Here is a 21,447-nt window from a genome sequence, read left to right on the forward strand (position 1 = left end):
TGAATTGCACTAATTAACCCTTAATTTTTCCACAAGTTATTGGGTTGGATGATTGCATACGACAACCCAAAACATTCCCTACAAGTTCCCTACATGAATTGCATAATAGAGATACAAGCAAGAATCATTAAGTTCTATGAAAAATATAAGCATTGACGAGGCACTCGTTACTATGATTTGCATGAAACTTATGCCAAGAATTTACTTAACGTGATTGTGACTAGCAACCTTTACTACTTGTGAATATAAGTTCATAACGATTAGGTGAAATTCACTTATATTCTAGCATCAAATTCATGCATGTAAATTAAGCGTGCACTCTCAACCAACATACACAAATCAGTTTTTATACGAACGGATAAGTAAATTGAATTCACAACTTATGAAATCACAACTGAAGGTAATCAATTCATATTACAAATATATACATGACTTTGAATTAACCTCTAGCCAAAATAAATTTAGTTACACATTATTAAAACAGAAATAAAACATGAGTTTGAGAAAATATACAACCCTTTTATTTTTCTTCTGCTGCCGTCTCCCTCTGACTTGCGTCAGTCCTCACTGCCTTTACTGTCAGTTTCTTCCCCCCCGTGCTGCTTTGTTTTGCTGCACCTCTGACCTGGTCTTTTTTTTATTTTCTTTTTCTGGCAGCCTTGCTGCCTTCCCTCGGTTTCTGTTTCTCCTCCCTATTTCTGCTCGGTTTCTCACGCTGCCAAGGCAACTCTTCTCGCGTGCTGACCCCTGTCCTCCCGCTGACTTCTGTCCGTGTGGACTCTGCACGTCAGCTCCCCCTTCGGTTTCTGCTGCCGCAAGGCAGCTTTTGCTTCTCTCCCTCTGACTTGCCCTCTCTATTTTCTTTTTCTCCTTTCTTTTAAAAGCCCCCGGGAAGCTCAGCTCCCCCACTCTTTTATTCTTTTATTTCTGACCTACTCCCCACTACTATTTTTCTATTCTTTCCACCTACCTTCTCCACTCTGTCCGTGCCCTCTCCCCTTTCTTATTTCTGTTTCTTTCTTTTCTTTTACAAAACATTCAAACATCATTATTATTATTTATTTATTATTATATATTTTTTAATTTAATTTAAAAGCTGATCTACACAGACAATTTTGACGAATTTATTACATAAAATTTCACTTGTTCTATTTTTTATTTTCTTTGCATAACAAATCCTATAAACACAAAAATAACGTAAATAGCTCAAAAATATAAGGAACTAACTAAGAAAAGACGAGTGAATTTGAAGTAAAAATATATATAAATATGATCCGATCATCCAACTACATAAATGAAGAGCTCCTATGAGGTTCAAACAATGAGGAACAACCATCTAGATTCATACAATAGTCATACCAAGTCATGTAACCCCGAGCAGTTTGTAAGCCATGTTTGAACATGGTGCACATATGTCTCTCTTGAGCTCCCTAATGTCCTCCTATACATGGGATAGTTAGGATTAACCCAACTAGTAGGTCTATAGTCTGTTTCATCATCTTGAGCTCCATAACTAGTTCTACTATAATCAGACATAACATACCCATAGCCATCATAAGATTCATTTGAGTTAGTACTAGGTCTAGTTCCTATGTTCATAGATCCAAAACTGATCGCCATGTCATCTTTAGATGGATTGATTGGTTGGCTTTTTTTCCCTGAGTATTGCTTCTCAATTGCGCCAATGCCTGGTCCAGCTTCTCTACATCCATGATCCTTATCTTGGGTGGCATGAGTAAAATTAGCCTCGATAGTAAATGGGCTATATTGTCTTCCTTCTTCATTACCTCATGATCCAGCATTACTTCCTCCATCATTATCTAACGAATTGGATGAACTTTCCTTTCTACTAGTACCGGCGTCGTCTCTCAAGGGACGTCTTTGACCTTGCTGAGTGCCAAGCATATCCCTTTCAAATGATGAAGTATCTCAACTCCTAACATCTTCGGATATGACTCTATCAACATCAACTCCTTCTTGGGTAGCATGTTGTGCTATAACGGCATCAGGGTTGCCTTGTTCATCATCCAAGTGAGCTGTCATAATCCATTGTTGAATTGGATTATTATCATCATCAGATGGTTGCCCTGCAATGTCAAGAAGGTCTATGTAGTCATTTTCTGCAACCTTGTTCATTTTGGCCTCTTCATCACGTAGCTTAAGTTTCATATTATAATAGCAAAAGGCAATCTTTTCCAGCCTATGCGAGGCGGTTCCTTTGTTTCGTGTGAATAAGAGCAAATGTACTCCAATTTCGCTCACATGCCGATGATGATGCTGTCTGTGACAATATACGCATAGCAATTTTTTGCAAGTTCGGGGCAGAATCGCCATGAAGATTCCACCATTCTGCTGGGGGATCGATTTTCTTTATTTGACAACCATCTCAGTGTGACATGTCTTTCTACAGTCTCTAAAATTTATCACCTGGATTCACAATGTTTTGTGTTCAGTATGCATAAAACTAAACTTAATGAGGAATACATTGTTTTGTGTTCACTTACCTCGGCCCCAAATGCTTGCAAACCTCTATCCGCAGTTGGATTCAACCTTTCAAATACGCGTTGGAGTCCTGAAAGTAACTCTTTATTATGGCCAACCCCTGTTTCATATTGATATTTAGGGTTCAAGTAGTGGGCTACAAATATGAAGATTAGTTAATGCCTGTTGTATAAATTTAAAAATTGATGCACGTTTTTACTAAGAGATTAAAACATACCAGTTTGATGTAATGGACGAGATAATGTGACATCCCATCTGTGATTGATGATTTTGAGAATCCATTTTTTTCCCTTCAACTTAGAAATCTTCTCTTTCATTATGTGAAACATATCATATAAGATAGGCATTGTAGGAACTACCTCTGTGTCAACAATTCGCAGGATGCTATACAAAGGCTCATAGATGGATTGCACTCCTTTCATGGCATCCCAGAATCTATGATCAAGGACTCGACTTTCAATTCTCTTCCCTTCTTCTGATTCATTGAATCGACTATTATACCATTCCTCACTTGTAAAAAGTTGCCTCAGCCCAGCTTTCTTATTTAAGATGCTATTGATGGTGATGTAGTTTATCTCAAACTGAGTTGCACCGGGTCGGAACAAATCTCCTTGACAGAAGATCCTCATCTGAGCCAATAGCCAACCATGATTGTAAATGTAGTTGGTTAATTTCCTAGCTTTATTTATGACATTAGCCACCGACTCTTGCTTCCCAATATCTTCAAATATTAGATCAATGCAATGTGCAGCACAAGGAGTCCAATAAATAGGATACCGCTCCATCATTATCTCTCTAGCTTTAACAAAGGCTGAACCATTGTTGGTGACAATATGAACAACATTCGACGGCCCAAACTCTTTTATGACATCCTTCAACAATTTGGCGATGTACTTTGCATCCTTAGTTTTATTTGAAGCATCCACTGATTTCAAAAAAATTGTTTTCCCGTTTGAGTAGACCATGAAATTTATTATAGACAACCTCATCGGGCCAGTCCATCCATCACTCATGATGGTGCATCCATACATGCCCCAATTTTCCTTTACTTTTTCCACATAGGCTTGCATGTCTGTGTGTTCCATATCTAAGTACTTATGCTTTATTTCATACGGCGATGGTGTGGCTACGCCTTGACCTAATATAATCGAACTCATATTAGTAATTTGTGTGTTTAGAATATTTAAGTTCAAGAAAGGAAAGTCATAAGGAATAAAGCAAAACTTGCTTATTGGGTTGCAGCAATCATGTTCTTGAAATGAGGGGAACTTGCTTTTTGAGGAACCACATTCTCAAGTATGAAGAATTTGTTATAGTATCTTCCAAGTACCTCTGTCGAGTTTCTAATCATGCATTTGATTGTTCTCTGTTTTGTTCTAGTGTTCTTGTGTGGCATTGGTACCGGACGAGATCGGAGTGGGTCTCGAAGGCTTTGAGTGCGACGGTATTGCGGTTGACTACTACCACTTGCTCCCCTTGCAAATCGTTTGCTTCCCATTCCGTAAACTCCTCCTTGTCTAAACCATTCTTCTTCCTTCGACGCTCTAATGGCAGCAAGGTAATCTTCTTTCTCCGCAGGGTGCATGTCTGAAGGATATACATATCCATCCTCATCATCATCAACAGGATTGCTACTTTTATTGCCCATATATCCCCATCTTGCTGTAGATCTTATGTTTTCTTCAACAGATTTCTTATGTTGTTTGCTAGACTCTTTATCCTTTATCCATGCAATTACCTCCTTCTTAATATCTGGTGGTACTTCTTTGCACTTCTTTACACTCTTATGTGGATCAAATCCGGCCAAATGATACTTTAACCGTGTAATTCCACCACTTTGAAATGTGGATTCACAAAATGTGCATATTGTGCCATGCTTATTGCCTTCTATTGGATGAGCATATTTCCATGCCACATCAAGACCACCAGGCACACTAGCTTCACTCGGTCTACTACTACTTGCCATTTTTAATCTATCACACTTAAATATATTAAATTAACTCACAATATCAAATTTATCATAAAAATAATACAGACCATGAGGGAGAGCCACATACCTGAAACAGCAGTCAAAGAGAACTTGCAAACAAGGAAAGAAGCTCACAAACTAAATAAAAATTGAAAAGCTCGCAGAGAAAGAAGAGAAGTGAAGATTTGGTGCCCCAAAAAAAGTAAAACAGCCTCTGATTTAAAGAGGGATTCTCTCGTGATAACAATGGGAAGTTTTGGGGGTTGGGGGACAATGGTATATGGGCTTTGCAGACTTTATTTTATGGATTCCATTTGGATGATTCTCTGGCTTTGATGGAAATAAAGGTAGTCAGATTTTTTTGGAGGTATATGGGCAGTGCATTGCATATTGCCAATTGCCTGACTTCAAAAAGTGAAAAAGAAACAACCAAAAAACAAAACAAATATTAAATGATAAAGAGTTCCACAAGAAGCTCAGACACATGTGCATCGTTTTCTTGCGGGTATTAAAGATATATTTGACCAGAAATTTAATATTTGGATTTGTGTATTTCTTTCTCTTCAGATAAGACACGTATGTCCCCTCAATTCATTGTGTATAGATTCTTTATAGTAATAATTAACGGATACTCCAAAAAATCTTTTGAATTGGATATTGCCAAAAGCTTTCACACATATCTAATCACTGCCCACATACCTCCAAAAAATCTTTTGGGTTTCAATTTGCTTCAAAACTTTTGAATTTTTTTGGGTTTTGTTATAGGTATCAAGAAATATCAAGAATATCAGCAAAATATTGAAGATATCGCATTTATCGGGGATATATCGTCGATATAGGGGAAGATATGGCCTAGTGTTAATAGAACTAACACTTTACATATTTACCCTCAGTAATGTTAAGAATTACATAGTCAAGTATAACAACTATACAGAAGAGAAAGAACATTACACCTATTATTTGATTACTCTTTACACCTCCTCAAGCTTAACTTGGCGTTAAAAGAACCTAGAGGAAGCTTGGACTGCAAATACTGAAATCTATGTTTTGTCAAAGCTTTAGTATGAATGTCTGCAAGTTGATCTTGACTGCAGACATATTGGACTTTGATCAAATGAACAAGAACAAGTTCTCTGATATAATGGTAATCAGTTTCGACATGCTCAGTTTAAGCATGGAAGACTGGATTTGATGCCAATGAGATTGCAGAGATGTTATCACATCATAAATCAAGAACTTTAAGTAGTGGTAGACCAATATCATTAAGAACTTTGCAAATCCAAGTGATTTCTGCAGCAGTGCGAGCTAATGACCTATATTCAGCTTCTGTGGAACTGTGAGCAACAATGGATTGCTCATTGGCACTCAAACTAATCAAATTGGATCCCAGAAAAATGCAATAACCATTTGTAGATCTTCTGTCAAATGGACAGCCAGCATAGTCAGTATCTGAGAAGGCAGAGAGATGAAATGAACCCTTTTTAAACCATAATTCTTGTGTGAGAGAACCTTAAACAAACCTTAAGATTCTTTTGGCTGCCTACAAATGAGTTTCCCTTGGAGCATGCATTAACTGACATACTTGATTAACTGCAAAGGATAAATCCGATCGAGTCCAAGTCATAAAGAAGTAACTTCACTCTTGGACTTCATCAAACAAACCTAAGTCATACGTGTGTAGTTATCAATAAAAGTAACAAACCAATGAGCACCACCAAGTGTAGCAGTTGTAGATGGTCCCCAAACATCAGAATGAATGATTATAAACGGGATTGAACTTTTATTCAAACTAGGCAGAAACGAAGTAAGATGACTTTTAGCCATTTCACAAACACCACATTTAAAGTTAGAAATATCATGCTTACCAAACAGGCTAGGAAACAGCCTCAGCAGATAGCCGAACAAAGCATGTCCAAGTCAACGATGCCACAACCAAATCTCCGAAGCTTTATTCCTATCCCCCAGATTTCCTTCCACTACAAGAGCTTAAGTCAACATTCAGGAACTGTTTGATGTCAGCTCCAAGTAGTAGAGCTTCCCTTTCCTAATACCATAACCAATCGTCTTGCGAGTCCGAATGTCCTTAAAAACACAAAAAGAAGCCAAAAAATCATAAGACAATGCAGGACGACAGTTATTTGAGCAACAGATAATAAATTATAGTTAAGAGAAGGAACAACAAGTACAATATCAAGACTAGGGGTATCTGAAAGGGAAACGGTTCCCTCCTCAATAATAGAGGCATGATTACCATTGGCGACACTGACGACAATTTTGGTGGATGGTTTTAGGGTTTCGACCTGTCTAGAATCACAAGTCATATGTTCAGTAGCACCAGAATCGATTATCCATGTATTATTTTTAACAGATGCAGAAACCATTAAAGCCTTACCATCATTACTTGTATGTTCAAAATTTACCTTAGCTTTGACAATCAATGCACGTGACTTGTTACATCAGAGATCACGAGTCTTATTGTAACATCCCACATCGCCCAGAGGAGTGATCCTTAAATGTATATTCCCATCCCTACCTAGCATGAGGCCTTTTGGAAGCTTACTGGCTTCGGGTTCCATAGGACCATAGGAACTCCGAAGTTAAGCGAGTAGCGCGCGAGAGCACTCCCATGATGGGTGACCCACTAGGAAGTTGCTCGTGAGTTCCCAGAAACAAAATCGTGAGGGCGTGGTCGGGGCCCAAAGCAGACAATATCATGCTACGGTGGTGGAGCGGGCTCGAGAAGTGGTCCGTCCCGGGCTAGGATGTGACACTTGTCCCAATTATCAGGATAGCCAATAAGCTCGAAACATCGATTTATCGAATGTCCTTTCAGGCTGCAATGAGGGCATGTGCTAAGCAGACTATAGGAGGAATCTCCAAGAGCATTGAGCCGGTGACTAATGGCCCAACTCTGTTCAGTTTGATCAGTTCGATTTGGATGAGCACTTGCCTGGACTGTCATTTCTCGGGGTGATCTGGATTTAACTTGATAAGGCCCAAGCTTCCAAAAAATAAGTCAAACTTGAAACCTAAACAAAACAATAGGATTTAAACCTAAAAAAAAATATCCCGTGTGGGCCTCAAAACAAAACAACTTGTGGGCTAAAAAATTTCCTTCTTTTTTTTTTTAGGCAAAATACTATTTACTACCTTCAAGTTTCATGGTTTTCAACATTTAGTACATCAATTTTTTTTTTATCCCTGAGTCATACCTAAAGTGTTAATTTTGGGACAGTCTTATACATCCGTTAGTCAAACTGTTAAGTCTTCCGTTAACTGTGACGTGGAGCCCATGTGGACAACGACTGGGCGCCACGTGTCATCCACGTGAAAATTAAAAATAAATTATTTATAAAATAAATAAATATAATAAAAATGTATATTTAAAAAAAAAAAAAAAACTTCATCTTCCCCAAATCCCACCTTCCCATCACCCACCTTTTCGTCTTCCCCAAATCCCACCCGTGCCCACCTCTTCGTCCTCCTATCGCTCCTTTATCGGCCTCCACCCATATGTGCAAATCCAATCCTCTCCCTCCCTTAACCCCGACCCACTCAATTTAAAAAAAAAAATAAAAAATGTTTCTGGGCACACCTTCTCCCTCCCTTCTCTCATCCGCACACCCTCATCAGCCTGTCATCGTCCAATTCACCTGCTAAAAGGGCAAGTCCGTCCACGCCCACATCATCAAAGTCGGTCCCATATCTTGCGTATACATCGCCAACGCCGTCTTCAACTTCTACGCCAAATGCGGGGACTTGCCCGGACCTCACCTTGTATTTGACGCCATTTCCGACAAGGACGTCATCTCCTGGAACTCTCTCACCAATGGCTACTCCCAGCAGGGTCTTCGAGCCTCCTCTCTCATCGTTGTTGAGCTTTTCTGGCTCATGTGGGTGGAGAACGCGTTCCCCAGTGCGCACACTATTTCCGGCGTCTTCACGGGTCAGCAGTTCACTCATTTTGGAGACAGTGCTTCCAGGGTGTCGAGCTGGAGTTTCAGCGAGTACCCGGCATGATGAAGACCAAGGTTGGGTACACCCAGGGGTTTCTGCACAACCCGAGTTACGAGGACGTGTGTACTGGCACCACCCAGCATTCGGAGGTTGTGAGAGTGCAGTACGATCCTAAAGAGTGCAACTTTAAGAGCCTGCTCGATCTCTTCTGGTCCAGGCACGACCCCACCACACTCAATCGTCAGGTGCGTTGCTCTAAATTTTGGTAATTTGTTGTGGGTTGGACGAGATCTGGTAATTGATGAGCAGGTAGACATTGAAGACGAAGATGATGATGCAGAGAACAATGGCGACGATGACGAGTGCGAGGTTGAAATCACCCATCGCGGAGACGTCGTTTCAGCTGCTCTCAAATCGAATCGGAGAGATCGAGAAGGGGAATCAGAAATTAGGGTTAGGGATGTGAAATTACGCGTTCAAGTGATCGCAGATCTCTGTCGCTGGTCCGAAAAGGAGTAGAGCTGTTAAGGAAAGAGAAAGGGGGAAAATTGAGGGCTCGGTTCTAGTGAGGTGGTGAGGAAGGCGACGGGGGAGGCATAGTTTAGGTTGTGGTGGGTGAAGGAGAAGAACAGCTTTTTTTTTTTTTTTTTTTTTTTTTTTGTAATTTTTAATTTAATTTTTTTTATTTTTAATATCCACATGGAACACTTATTGACACGTGGCGCCCAATCACTGTCCACTTGAGCGCCATGTCATCATTTAACGGAAGACTTAACAGTTTGACTAACGGATGTATGAGAATGTCCCAAAATTTACACTTTAGGTATGACTCTGGGACGAAAAAAAATTGATGTACTAAATGTTGAAAACCACGAAACTTGAGGATAGTAAATAGTCTTTTGCCATTTTTTTTTCTTTTCATCTTCTAGCGGTGCGGCTCAACCATTGCTTTTAGGAGAACAAAGATTTTGGCCGAGTAGGAGCCCTGTCAAGGAGTATCGACGATGACCAAAAAATAAGGGATAGCAGGTGAGGTTGGTTCGCGGTGCAGCAATTTGTGTTGCAGGTGGAGCGGGTATGAGTTGATGGTCATGTGCGTTCGGATAGTCAGACCTCGAGTCGGGTATTGTGCAATGGGACAAGTCGTCTGGGCTGTAATCCGTGCAATCCTTCACGGTTTTAGATCAGTATCAGAAGCAAACAGGCCAACTGGTCTGATAGTGTCACACAACAGAGTGAAACGATTAGACGGATTCGGGTCAGTAACGACGGCGTCGCTCGCTGTTTTTTTTTTCCGAATTCAGAGATGGTAGCAACGACAATAGTCGCTCGCTTATCAAGGACGGCGCATCAAACACGGCTGAGCCGCAGCAATGATATCGTAGCTAGGATTTTTTTTTTACTTGGCTCTGATACCAAGAAAAAAAATGCTTGAATGATAATTTTATTCTTCTCAATAAGAGGTATTTATACAAGGTGTACAACCCTAATGTAATAGGAAGAAAACTAATAACACGAGATTACACGAAATTGATATCAATTAGGAATCCTACCTAAAATACAAAGTCAACAATAAATTTTAGGGTTTACCAAATAGGTCTTTAGTCGTATTATGAGTGATTCTAATACCACATGAAAAAAAGAAATCATAATCAACTAAAAACACTTATCTGAATTACAACCTCCGTTGAGCAATCTTTTGAGTGTCTGCATTTCTCCTTGTATCGTGACAACTCCATAGCATAGACAAATGATATTCTACTCTCTTTCACTCACCTTATCACAACTCTATTCAATGGGGGCTAGAAGGGTTATTTCTATGTATCAAGTGAGAGAGTAGGGACCCTTGTTATATGGTAAAAGAGGTGGAATCCGAGTAGGGAACTTCCCATCATGTAATTCTATTTGAACAAGACTTTATCACCTAAACTTTAGTATTCATATCTGATTAGGTTTACTAATCGTATCAGGATTGCTTTAGTTATAAATCCTAATAATACACTCTCCTTATTAGTGTACAAGTATTATTGAAATCAATCTCTGCAATCCTTAATCTGTATGAGACGCTACACACAAGTGTGTAACTCTAATATAGACATGGCAGCATGGTGGTGGTGGGGAGCCCCGTCATGGTAACCTGGGCTGCGCTGTTGACACAAATTTTGGATCTTTTGAAACATTGGTGCAAAAGATCAATGCAGAAGGCGCTGCTTTGCAGGTTCTGGATGGCATCTTCTTGATTTTACAGCATTTATTCCATGTCATTCAACTAGATGCTTCAATCGATATTCAACCTGTTCACATGCTTGTTTGATCTTTCTTGGCAGCGGCTTGCTCTAGACAAAGAGTTGAAGAAACTTGTGGTTGAAACCCTTGCAAATCAAATAAACCCCAAAATATTCACTTCAATACCATCTACGCCTGGTAATTCAGTATTTCCTTTTAGGTCTACTTAACATTAATTCTAGCCATATTCAAATTGCACAAATCCATACTGCCTGTTGTCTTACATTGATAACAATGATAGCCTCTCAGAACGATGTAGTTTAGACTCCTCATGAACTGTTACTATTAGTTCCTTACGGAATGGTATATCTTCTTTCCAGTAATCTTGTAGGCTACTGTTGGCTGTTGATTTATGACGGTTAGACTTAATCTAAAACTTTAGCTCCAGAATAGAACTCATGTTGAAGATTAGTTGTTTTCTTGTTACCCCATCTCAAGAATTATTCAACATTAAGGACTTTGGGATTTACAAAGGTTTCTGTTGTGGATCGCTTTGTCCAAAGAACTAGGTAGCAGTTGACCGATATCATATGCAGCACACAGTTATGGTTTTTGTTTCGCCTGAATATTCTTTAATTTGATTAACTTGTGACAAGACCCATTGGTTACTAAGGGAGCATCTTTGGTTCCATTGCTTGGTATTGACGTTTGATAGGAAAATTATCTTCTCATTAACTTCCAAATAAGATTACAGATAGGTATTTATACACACCTCATCACACAGATGATTGACAGCACATTTACAACAAAACCTTACTGCCTAAACAATTCATTCAATCTATACTAAAACCCAAAAACAACTGAATCACTGTTCATAAACAATTCATTCAATCTATACTAAAACCCAAAAACAACTGAATCACTGTTCATAAGAACAGTGTAGTTCCGATTTTGCCCTTGCTTAGTTTGTGTTATTACATGTCTGCCATTCGGTGTTGAGTTATTGAGCTGTCGTTCACTCTCTTCGACATCACAGCAAGAAAACTCAGTTTCCTCCTCCATCTGTTCATTCCTGCTCACTTCAATTTGAACCAAAAAGATCCCCACCGAGTCTGGAGGGCTCCTCCATTCCTCCCTTAGTTTGTGTTATTACAAGTCTCCATATCTCTTCCCTCCGTGACTCAGCTGACGACGACAGGCTATTTCTGTTTGAAAGCCGGCAAATCAGACCTCAACGTTTTACCGATCGTCTCCCTTTCATCTCAGGAACAAGAAACACCCGTTGCATGCCTCAATTCGTTACGGTTTCGATGAGGATTTTTTTAATACTCCTCAAAGTTTTCCTGCGTTTATGCGACGATTCCGGCGAAGGTCGGCGTCGATGTTGGTCTCAAACTATTCCTCAACAACTCAGGTACCTTCTTCATGTATTGTATGTAAAGATTCTGCTTCAAATATTTGATTTAATATAAATGGGTTTTATTTAATTTTTCGTATTTTTTTCCTTCAAATTTCTGGGTTGTGCTCAAATTTTCGTTAAATTTGTGGGTTTTTTGGTGTGATTTTATCTGAAAGTTTTGGTTGCTCTGAAGGATGTTAAGCCCCCTCCCTCTCCTCTCTCTCTAAACTCTCTGTAGATTATGTTGGTTCTTAAAAGTCTCCAATTTTTTTATTTGGTTTCCTCTTAATTTTATTTATTATTGATTGTTGCCTAAAAATCTATGAAGGGTTTGCTCCTTTGATCGTGGACTAAAAGATTTGAATGAATTATGATAATCTCTTTAACTTTAACTAGCTTTGATCATTTTCAATTAGAAGCCCTAAGTTTTCATGTTGGAAAAATTATCCCCAAAAGATCCGTATTTTATAGTTAATTTATTTTGGACCCTTGAGTATGAGTATCAAACGCTTCATAAATAGCATTGCAACTTCCAGTTCATGCTGAGACCAGAAAGTGCTTTTGGCTCATACATTAAAGCAGTTCATAAAGTTGTTCTCTTGCTTGATAGTTAGTTCATATTTCGATCTTTGATCATATTCCCAGAATCAATCCAACATATATATGTTTTTCATTACTCTTTCATCAGCAGGTCTCAATCAAAGTTGTGTATGCTTTGTGCAGATAGAGAAAGCGGCTGGGATATGAGCAATAAGCGTTTTTACAAAATCTTAATATACCAGTGCGAGTGAAGTGTGTCTGTTTACAAAATCTTAATATACCAGTGAACATTCAGGTAAATCTGTCTTTCATGGGTTTTTCTATTATTCTTTGCAGTTTTTCCCTGTTGCCTACCATTAATTACCAAATTATCTATGTGAACTAGGTCCAAGTTCAACTACTTATGATTTGGCATTATACTATATGATGAATTCTCCAGTCGAAGATACACCCTTGCTACAGAGTTTTATCAAGGGGGATGATTCGTATGAAATTCAAGGTTTAACTATTAACTGATTCTTCTCTCCTCAGGGTTCATGGATTGTTAAGCAATGTGTGGGAAGAAAGCATGCGGGCACTTGAAATCAATTATTTCCACGAGAAGAACTATTTGGAGGTATATCAATTTTTAGTATGCTTTTATATATGTTCTTTGATCACCCTACTTTGTGGACAGCTTATTGATACTTCACTGAAATTCAAGGCCTTCTATTTTCGGGTTCAATTTGTTAGAGTATATAGAGTTAAGGTGATTCCAAGTGTCACATGATTTGTCTATATGTTTGTGAGGTTCAATCAATGTCATATGAAGATGGTAGCATGTGTTACAAGATTAAACCATCTCAGTGTAGTGTCAAGAGGCAGTTAGTGAGTCAGTTATTTTAGAGGGATATAATCGTCACTCAATGTGTAGTATTGCTTTTGGTAATTAATTAATTATTTTAAATGCAATATCATGAATATTTATTTTCATATATATATATATATATATATATATATATATATATATTTGTAAAGAACATCAGAACACACGAATGTAATATATGTACATATTAAACACTACTCCTTAACACATATATTTTCTACATTTTCTACATTTTCAACAATTTTCTAAACCCCGCAGCAACGCGCGGGTACACTTGCTTGTAACAACTATAACAAACTATAGAAGTATTTACAAATTGACATTTCTAAGTTTTATCTCTTACATTATGATCCTTAATATCCCCCCGCAAACTAATATGAGGGAACTGAAGAGATAGTTTGGTTCTGAGAAGTAGAAACCTTGGTTTAGGGAAGGACTTTGTACAGATATCGGCAACCTGATCCTATGAGCAGATGTAGTGAATTGAGACAGTTTTGGAAAGAACTTTCTCCCGGATGTAATGATAGTCAATTTCGACATGCTTAGTTCTAGCATGGAAGATGGGATTCTTTGCTAAAGAGATAGCTGAAATGTTGTCACACCACAATTTAGGAAAACAAGGAAAAACCAGATTAACATCAACAAACAGCTTACATATCCAAGTGATCTCAGCTGCAGTATTAGCTAAGGATCTGTATTCAGCTTCAGTGGAGGATTTAGCCACTATTGGCTGTTTCTTAGCACTCCAACTGATGAGGGAATTTCCCAGAAAAATACAATAGCCACCTGTGGATCTTCTGTCTAAGGCACAACCAGCCCAATCAGCATCAGAGAATGCATTAATGCTGAGAGGTTTTGAGCATTTTGGGAACCAGAGACCCAAATCAAGAGTACCCTTTAGATATCTTAAGATTATCTTAACTGCCTGAAAATAAGATTCTCTAGGATTGTGCATATATTGACAGACAAGATTAACCGCAAAAGAGAGATCAGGTCGAGACCATGTCAAGTATTGTAGACCACCCACAAAAGACCTATAGTCCTGTGGATTAGAGAGGAAATGAGAAGTATAATCCAGTTTGGAAGTACTTAATGGTGTAGAACAGGGATTTGCTCCATCCATGTTGGCTTTCTTTAGTAAATCCAAAATGTACTTGGTCTGAGAAATGAGAATTCCAGCCGATGATCTTTTTACTTCAATGCCAAGAAAGAAGTGTAATGGACCCAGATCTTTAATGGGAAATAAGGCACTGAGTTGTGCAATTGTGTCTTGACATGCCTATGATGATGGACCTGTGATGAGGATGTAATCCACATAAACCAGAACACATACTAAAACCGGAGCATTTTTCACAAACAATGAATGATCATTCTGAGATCCAGTAAACCCGAGAGAGTGAAGGGCACCTTGCAGTTTCTCATACCAAGCTCGAGGAGCTTGTTTCAAACCATAGAGTGACTTATGGAGTTTACAAACATGTGTAGGTTTAGTGGAATCCTGAAAACCAGATGGTTGTTACATGAAAACATTTTCAGAGAGGGAGCCATGGAGAAAATAATTGCTGACATCTAACTGGTTAAGAAATCGGTCATAATGGACTGCCAAAGTCAGAAGAAGCCGAATTGTAACAGGCTTGGCAACATGACTGAAGGTATCAATGTAGTCTAAACCTTCTTGTTGGTGAAATCCCTTAGCAACCAGCCTAGCTTTATACCTATCTATTGTGCCATCAGCTTTCCTTTTGATTCGAAATACCCATTTACAGCCCACCAGATTCTGTGAAGGATGTGAAGGAACAAGAGACCAAGTTCCAGTATTTAGAAGAGCATTATATTCTTCTTGCATGGCTTGTCTCCAATGAGAGTGTTTGGAAGCCTGTAGATAAGTGGTAGGTAAGAAATCAGCAGAGATATGAGAAGGAATTGGATGTTTGGTAGTTGCATAGGCTTTGGGTTTGACTATACCAGACTTGGATCGGGTTTGCATGGGTGAGTGTTTATGGAAAGGATAGGAGGGAATGAGATAGAAGGGTGAGAGCTAGTGCTAGGTTCAGAGGCAGAAGAATGTGCTACTGCAGAATCAGGTGAATGTGCAGGTTGGAGTATAGGATTAGAATATACAGGTGAATGTGCAGGTGGTGATGATGGGGAAGAACCGAGAGTAAGAAAAACTAATGTAGAAGGAATTGAAGAAGGTGAGGAGATGGAGAAAGTTGGTAGGGTGGGGATTGCAGAAAGGCGCTGAAATGGAAAATAAGACTCATCAAAGATAACATGGCGAGATATGTATACTCGCCGTGTGGAAAGATCAAGACATCTATACCCTTTATGGTTAAGGCTATAACCTAGAAAGACACAAGGTTTGCTTCTGGGTTCTAATTTGGATGTGGTATAGGGTTTTAACCAGGGAAAACATCGACAACCAAATACTGTGAGAGTAACATAAGAAAGAGGTTGCTTGAATAAGAGTTCCTAATGAGAAGATTTGGTCATAGTGGGCAACCGGTTAATGAGATACACTGCTGTTGAAAATGCTTCAACCCAATAAGTGCGAGGAACATTAAATGTAGTCAGAAGAGTGCGAGCAATCTGAACTAAATGCCTATGTTTGGGCTCAGCACACCCATTCTGCTCTGGTGTGTGAGGACAACTGAGTTGGTGATGAATACTATTAGTCTTAAGAAACTGAGTAAATACAGAACTTAAAAACTCTCCACCAAAATCAGATCTTAACACAGCAATAGAAGTATTCAACATGTTCTCAACCAATGCTTTGAATTCAAGAAAGTTTTGAAAAACCTCAGATTTACACTTGAGAGGAAAAAACCAGCAGTACTTAGTGTAATCATCAACAAATACAACAACAACAACAACAACAAAGCCTTTTCCCACTAAGTGGGGTCGGCTAATCATCAACAAATATGAGGTAATATTTATAACCTGAGACAGACATGACAGAAGAAGGCCCTCATACATCTGTATGTAGAAGTTACAGAGGTCGAGTTGTAGTAGTAGAGACAGATACAAATGGAAATTTGGAACTTTTGCCCATTGCACAATTTGAACAAAAAAACTGAGTCATGCTAGTTGAAACTGGAAGACTAGACTTAGAGACTATTTTATTGAATACTTTGAATGAGGGATGGCCCAATCTTTGATGCCACACCTCAGAAGAAGTTTTGACTGTTGCAGCAAAGAGTTGATGATGACCAACAGCTGGATTAGAGGCAGTGAAGAGGTAAAAACCATTTCTCACAGGACCTTTAAAAAGCATCCTCCCCGAAGAAAGATCCTTCATAATAAAGTGAAAAGGATAGAGAGTAATTGAGCACCAGTTATCAATTGTAAATTGATTTGCAGATAACAGATCTTGCTTTAAACCAGGAACATGCAAGACATTTCGAAGAGCAAAAGTATGTTGAGGAGTACAAAGTGTAGAAGAACCTAAATTAAGAATAGGCAAACCTTTGCCATCTCCAATGTAGACTTACTCGGGTCCGGTGTAAGGGTTTGAACTCTGCAAGTTTGCAACTGAATTGGTCATATGGGAGCTTTCACCAGAGTCGAGAAGCTAAGTTGGAGTAGCAAATGAGGGTGCAGTGTTAGCACACATTGCAGAGTGAGATGTCGTAGAGCCAAATTGAGGATTTATGCGATGAGGACACTCAGCCGCCTCATGATCATGTTGACGACAAATTTGACATGTAAGCCTGTGTCCAGAGAAGTTGGAACCAAATCGACCACCACGATTATTCCTCTAATAATTGTTGCGAGAGTAGTTTGTGCGCTGATTAGTAGACCTGTTGTTGGAGTAATTCTGGCGTTGGTTGTTGGACCTAGGGTTTTAGAAATGTTGATTGAAATTACGACCTTGACCACGATCTTGATGCGGATTGAAATTGGGGAAATTTTGAGCAACAAACGCCTGAGAGTTAGGGTTCTAAGGAGGTAGAGGAAGAATTCCAGCAGAGGATCCAAAAGAGGAATTGAAAGCCTGAAAAGATCGTGAGGCGATTGATTTCTTGCGATTTGCAAGTTGAATTTCTTTGCTCAGTAGTAAACCATGAAGTTCATCAATGGTTGTAGATCCAAGACGAAACTGGATCGCATCGACAAAGGAGTCATAATCAGAAGGAAGTCCATGAAGCGTTACAGAGAGAAGCTCAGAATCTTCAATTGAAGCTCCAGCGCTGGCAAGAGCATCAATGATCTCCTCAATCTGTTGAAGGTATGCAACTGCGGTGGAATCACCCTTGGTGATTGTGCGAAGTCTTGAATGAAGTTCATGTACATGAGACTGTGAAGCCGCAGCGAGTCGCGATTCAAGCTTGGATCAGAGCTCTCGAGAAGAATTAACACCAATCGTATACGGAATCAGAGAATCAGAGAGAGTCGAGTTGATCCAAATGAGGATATTTTGATCATTCTCGAACCAAACAACATAATTAGGATTCAAGATTGCAGTACCAGAAGAATCTTGAACAATTTTGGGCGGAGCAGGCACATATCCATCAATGATTCCAATGAGATTGTAACGACGAAAGATCGGAGCAAACAAAGCACTCCATGTGAGATAATTGGTTGTTGTGAGCTTGATTGGCACCATGGAACCAATATTTTGGATCGTGATCGACGCAATTGGATAAGTGCCAGAAGAATTAGGGTACAAATTTGTGACTGGAGATGGATGTGCTTGAGAGTCGGAGCCTGAGGAAGGAGAAGCAGTAGCCACCATGGTTGCGATTTAGGGTTTTAGAGAAGAAAATAGAGGAAGCGGAAGACAAAGAAGAAGGATAAGTCGGTCGTTAGACAGAGGCGAGAGATACCATGATAGGAAAATTATCTTCTCATTAACTTCCAAATAAGATTACAGATAGGTATTTATACACACCTCATCACACAGATGATTGACAGCACATTTACAACAAAACCTTACAGCCTAAACAATAACAACTATAACAAACTATAGAAGTATTTACAAATTGACACTTCTAAGTTTTATCTCTTACACTATGATCCTTAATAACGTTTGGGAGCATGCGTACTACTTACAGGTAAATTTGAGCAAAGTCAATTTGCGTCATCTATATTTTCCTAATAGGAATATCCTTCACTTATTTTCACTTATCAGTTTGTAAGTGCAGTATATAAGAGTCAATACATATTGATACACTCTCTTAATTGCCTAATTGGTGAGCCTTGGAAGTCTAAGATATTGTGTATTTTGTGGAGTACAAGTGGATTGGGTAGGAGGGTTCTTAAAACTGTCTTTCTGAAGGACAAATCAGTTTTTGCTCCTTGGAGTTGAATTGTTTACGAGGGATAGGTCTTTCCGTGCGATGAAAAGTTTATAGTTAGGCCTTCCTTCAGACACTAACGAAGTGACACCGATTCTCTTTTCCTATTATGTTTGGTGTCTGTACACAGCCTCCATCTTTTTCTGTCAGTACTTGAATTAGCATCTGAAATGCCACGGAGACCTAAAACAAGCTCATCGTTTATTCAATTTAAAACTGTCATCACTTTTTACCAAGTCAAATGATGATTTTTGTAGAATACATGTCAGTGGTGTTTGCTCTTGTTAGCTGTCTATATTTTTAGTTTCTTGCTATCCTTTTCGTGTATCATGCAATATGCAAGTTTGAATTAAGACACATCTGTTTTTCGAGTTGCAGTACAAGAATGTGAGACCAGATTATCTGAAGAACATATGGAAAGTCATCAACTGGAAGTATGCCAATTAAGTGTATGAGAAAGAAAGCCCTTGAGCTAAATCAGGTGGCGGCATTTGCAGCTGGTTGAGTTCATGAAAACAAAACAACCAACGTGACAAATGAGGACGCTTATTTAATCACGGATATATCTCATCCCATATATGAAAACCAGATTAGTGTATGAGTTTATGTACTTATTTAATCACCTTTTTTCTTAAGTTCCGGTATTTGGATGGTTTGATACAATAAGCTACATCATTGGAGCTTTTGTCTATTTTTCTGGCTGAAATTTGCTTCTTGTTGTGTTTGAGGGATTTGCAGTTATTTTTTGTTGGTGTTTCAATTTGTGGCCCATGTGTTTTATTTCATCAGTTTCGTGTGCAAACAAATGAAACTGACGAAGTTGTTGCTATTGAATAATTAAATAGAAATTTTGGTACCTTTTTTTTTTTGGGTGCATTTGAAACAATTGCAATTGTATATTCTGTTTTTATGGGTAGGGTCATGGACGGAGCCACCTTGAGTTCAGAGGGGGCGGATGCCCCCACTCAGGTTTTTTGTGTGAAAAAAATGTGCTCTTTTAGTTATGGGTAAATTACATAGTAGCCCCTCAGGTTTGAGTTTTATTGCAATCTCATACAACATCTTTAAAACATTTCACTTTCATACCTCAAGTACTATTTTATTTCAATTTCATAAAACCGTTAGATTTTCCATCCATGGATCTGTTAAATGCTGACGTGGCTGCCACATATATGACACGTGGCTGCCAAATGTCTGCCACGTGGCAAATAAAATATATATATATTTTTTTTTTAAAACCTGAAATTGGAAGAAAAAAAAAAGGTCCGAACCCAGAAGAAGAAGAAAGAGAAAGAGAAGAAGAAGAAGAAAGAGGAGGGAGGAGAAAGAAGAAGAAGAAGAAGAAGAAGAAAAAAAAAGAAAAAAAAAAGGGGTCCGAACCCAGAAGAAGGAGGAAGAAGAAGAAAGAGGAGGAGGAGGAGGAGGAAAAAGAAGAAGAAGAAAAAAAAAAAAAAAAAAGGGACCGAACCCAGAAAAAGGAGGAAGAAGAAGAAGAGAAGAAGAAAGAGGAGGAGGAGGGAGAAGAAGAAGAAAAAAAAAAGGTCCGAACCCAGAAGGAAGAAAAAGAAAGAGAAGAAGAAGAAGAAAGAGAGAGAAGAAGAAGAAAGAGAAAAAAAAAAAAAAAAAAAAAAAGGACCGAACCCAGAAGAAGAAGGAGGAAGAAGAAGAAGAGAAGAAGAAAGAGAAGGAGGAGGGAGAAGAAGAAGAAGAAGAAGAAGGAAAAAAAAAAAAAAAAAGGTCCGAACCCAGAAGAAGAAGAAAGAGAAAAAAAAAGAAAAAAAAGAAAGGGACCGAACCCAGAAGAAGAGAAGAAGAAAGAGGAGGAGGAGGGAGAAGAAGAAGAAGAAGAAGAAAAAAAAAAAAAAAAGTGGCAGATATGTTTTTTTTTTTTTTTAAATTAAAAAATTATTTTATTTGCCACGTGGCAGACATTTGGCAGCCACGTGTCATATATGTGGTAGCCACGTCAGCATTTAACAGATCCATGGATGGAAAATCTAACGGTTGTATGAAATTGAAATAAAATAGTACTTGAGGTATGAAAGTGAAATGTTTTAAAAATGTTGTATGAGATTGCAATAGAGCTCAAACCTGAGGGGCTACTATGTAATTTACCCTTTAGTTATTTGTGCTATTAGTATTAACTCTTCTATGTGATATTTTCATCGTTGAAAGAGCATTTTCGGCCATGAAAATTTTGAAGATCGGTTGTGAAATTATATGGAAGATCAATGGATAAATGATAACATGAATATTTTTATAGAGAGAGATATTTGATGGTATTGATAATGAGATTGTCATATAACGCTTACAAAACATAAAAACGCGTCGATGGATATTGTAATATATTGTATGAAAAATTTAAGGATTAATATATAAGTGTTTGTTTAATACATTCTTAAGTTTTTTAATTTGTGACTTTGTTATTTGAAGATTCTCCTATCCATGCATATTTCTGACTTCATCCCTTGGTAGGGTGGGGAGTTATTGTTGGTGATTCCACATATTATAGCTTTCGATTTGTGGTTCAACTTTAATGAGCATCGAAGCATAATTCAACGAGTATGCAGTAAGGAGATAAAATTTGGGTCCTTTAGCAGTTCAAACAGGTCGCATTGGTAAATCCCACCACTAAATGTTCTTTTGGAAGGAAAATTACAGAAGATATCCACATACTCAATTTTACTTCTCA

General features: G+C 38.5%; 2 protein-coding genes and 1 long non-coding RNA gene across 4 annotated transcripts; 2 read left to right on the plus strand and 1 right to left on the minus strand.

Moving 5' to 3' along the window:
• Window positions 1-1,929: 1,929 nt before the first annotated feature.
• LOC114826420 (uncharacterized) lies at window positions 1,930-3,587 on the minus strand. Its single transcript, XM_029106590.1, has 3 exons — window positions 2,720-3,587; window positions 2,505-2,602; window positions 1,930-2,277 (listed from the first exon to the last, which is right to left on the minus strand). The coding sequence occupies exons 1-3, from the start codon at window positions 3,585-3,587 to the stop codon at window positions 1,930-1,932; spliced, it is 1,314 nt and encodes a 437-aa protein (XP_028962423.1).
• Window positions 3,588-8,487: 4,900 nt separating this feature from the next.
• LOC114826418 (uncharacterized) lies at window positions 8,488-8,947 on the plus strand. Its single transcript, XM_029106579.1, has 2 exons — window positions 8,488-8,673; window positions 8,738-8,947. The coding sequence occupies exons 1-2, from the start codon at window positions 8,488-8,490 to the stop codon at window positions 8,945-8,947; spliced, it is 396 nt and encodes a 131-aa protein (XP_028962412.1).
• Window positions 8,948-11,550: 2,603 nt separating this feature from the next.
• Window positions 11,551-19,607, plus strand: LOC103445448 (uncharacterized). 2 transcript variants are annotated; one of them, XR_011583216.1, is made up of 4 exons: window positions 11,551-12,068; window positions 12,777-12,888; window positions 12,979-18,512; window positions 19,134-19,607. It is a non-coding gene; the product is annotated as an uncharacterized lncRNA (long non-coding RNA). The 2 variants fall into 2 exon arrangements; XR_011583215.1 differs by having other exon boundaries at window positions 13,125-18,512.
• Window positions 19,608-21,447: the final 1,840 nt, after the last annotated feature.

This window comes from Malus domestica, chromosome 01 (genome assembly GCF_042453785.1).
Source record: "Malus domestica chromosome 01, GDT2T_hap1".
In the NCBI taxonomy this organism is placed as follows: Eukaryota; Viridiplantae; Streptophyta; class Magnoliopsida; order Rosales; family Rosaceae; genus Malus; species Malus domestica.

Coding starts and splice junctions, on each gene's coding strand:
- LOC114826420 (XM_029106590.1), bottom strand. CDS start 3,587: ATGGAACACACAGACATGCAAGCCTATGTGGAAAAAGTAAAGGAAAAT. Junction 2,603..2,719: donor TCGTCCATTACATCAAACTG/GTATGTTTTAAT, acceptor AATATGAAACAG/GGGTTGGCCATAATAAAGAG. Junction 2,278..2,504: donor TGCAAGCATTTGGGGCCGAG/GTAAGTGAACAC, acceptor TGTCACAGACAG/CATCATCATCGGCATGTGAG.
- LOC114826418 (XM_029106579.1), top strand. CDS start 8,488: ATGATGAAGACCAAGGTTGGGTACACCCAGGGGTTTCTGCACAACCCG. Junction 8,674..8,737: donor CCACCACACTCAATCGTCAG/GTGCGTTGCTCT, acceptor ATTGATGAGCAG/GTAGACATTGAAGACGAAGA.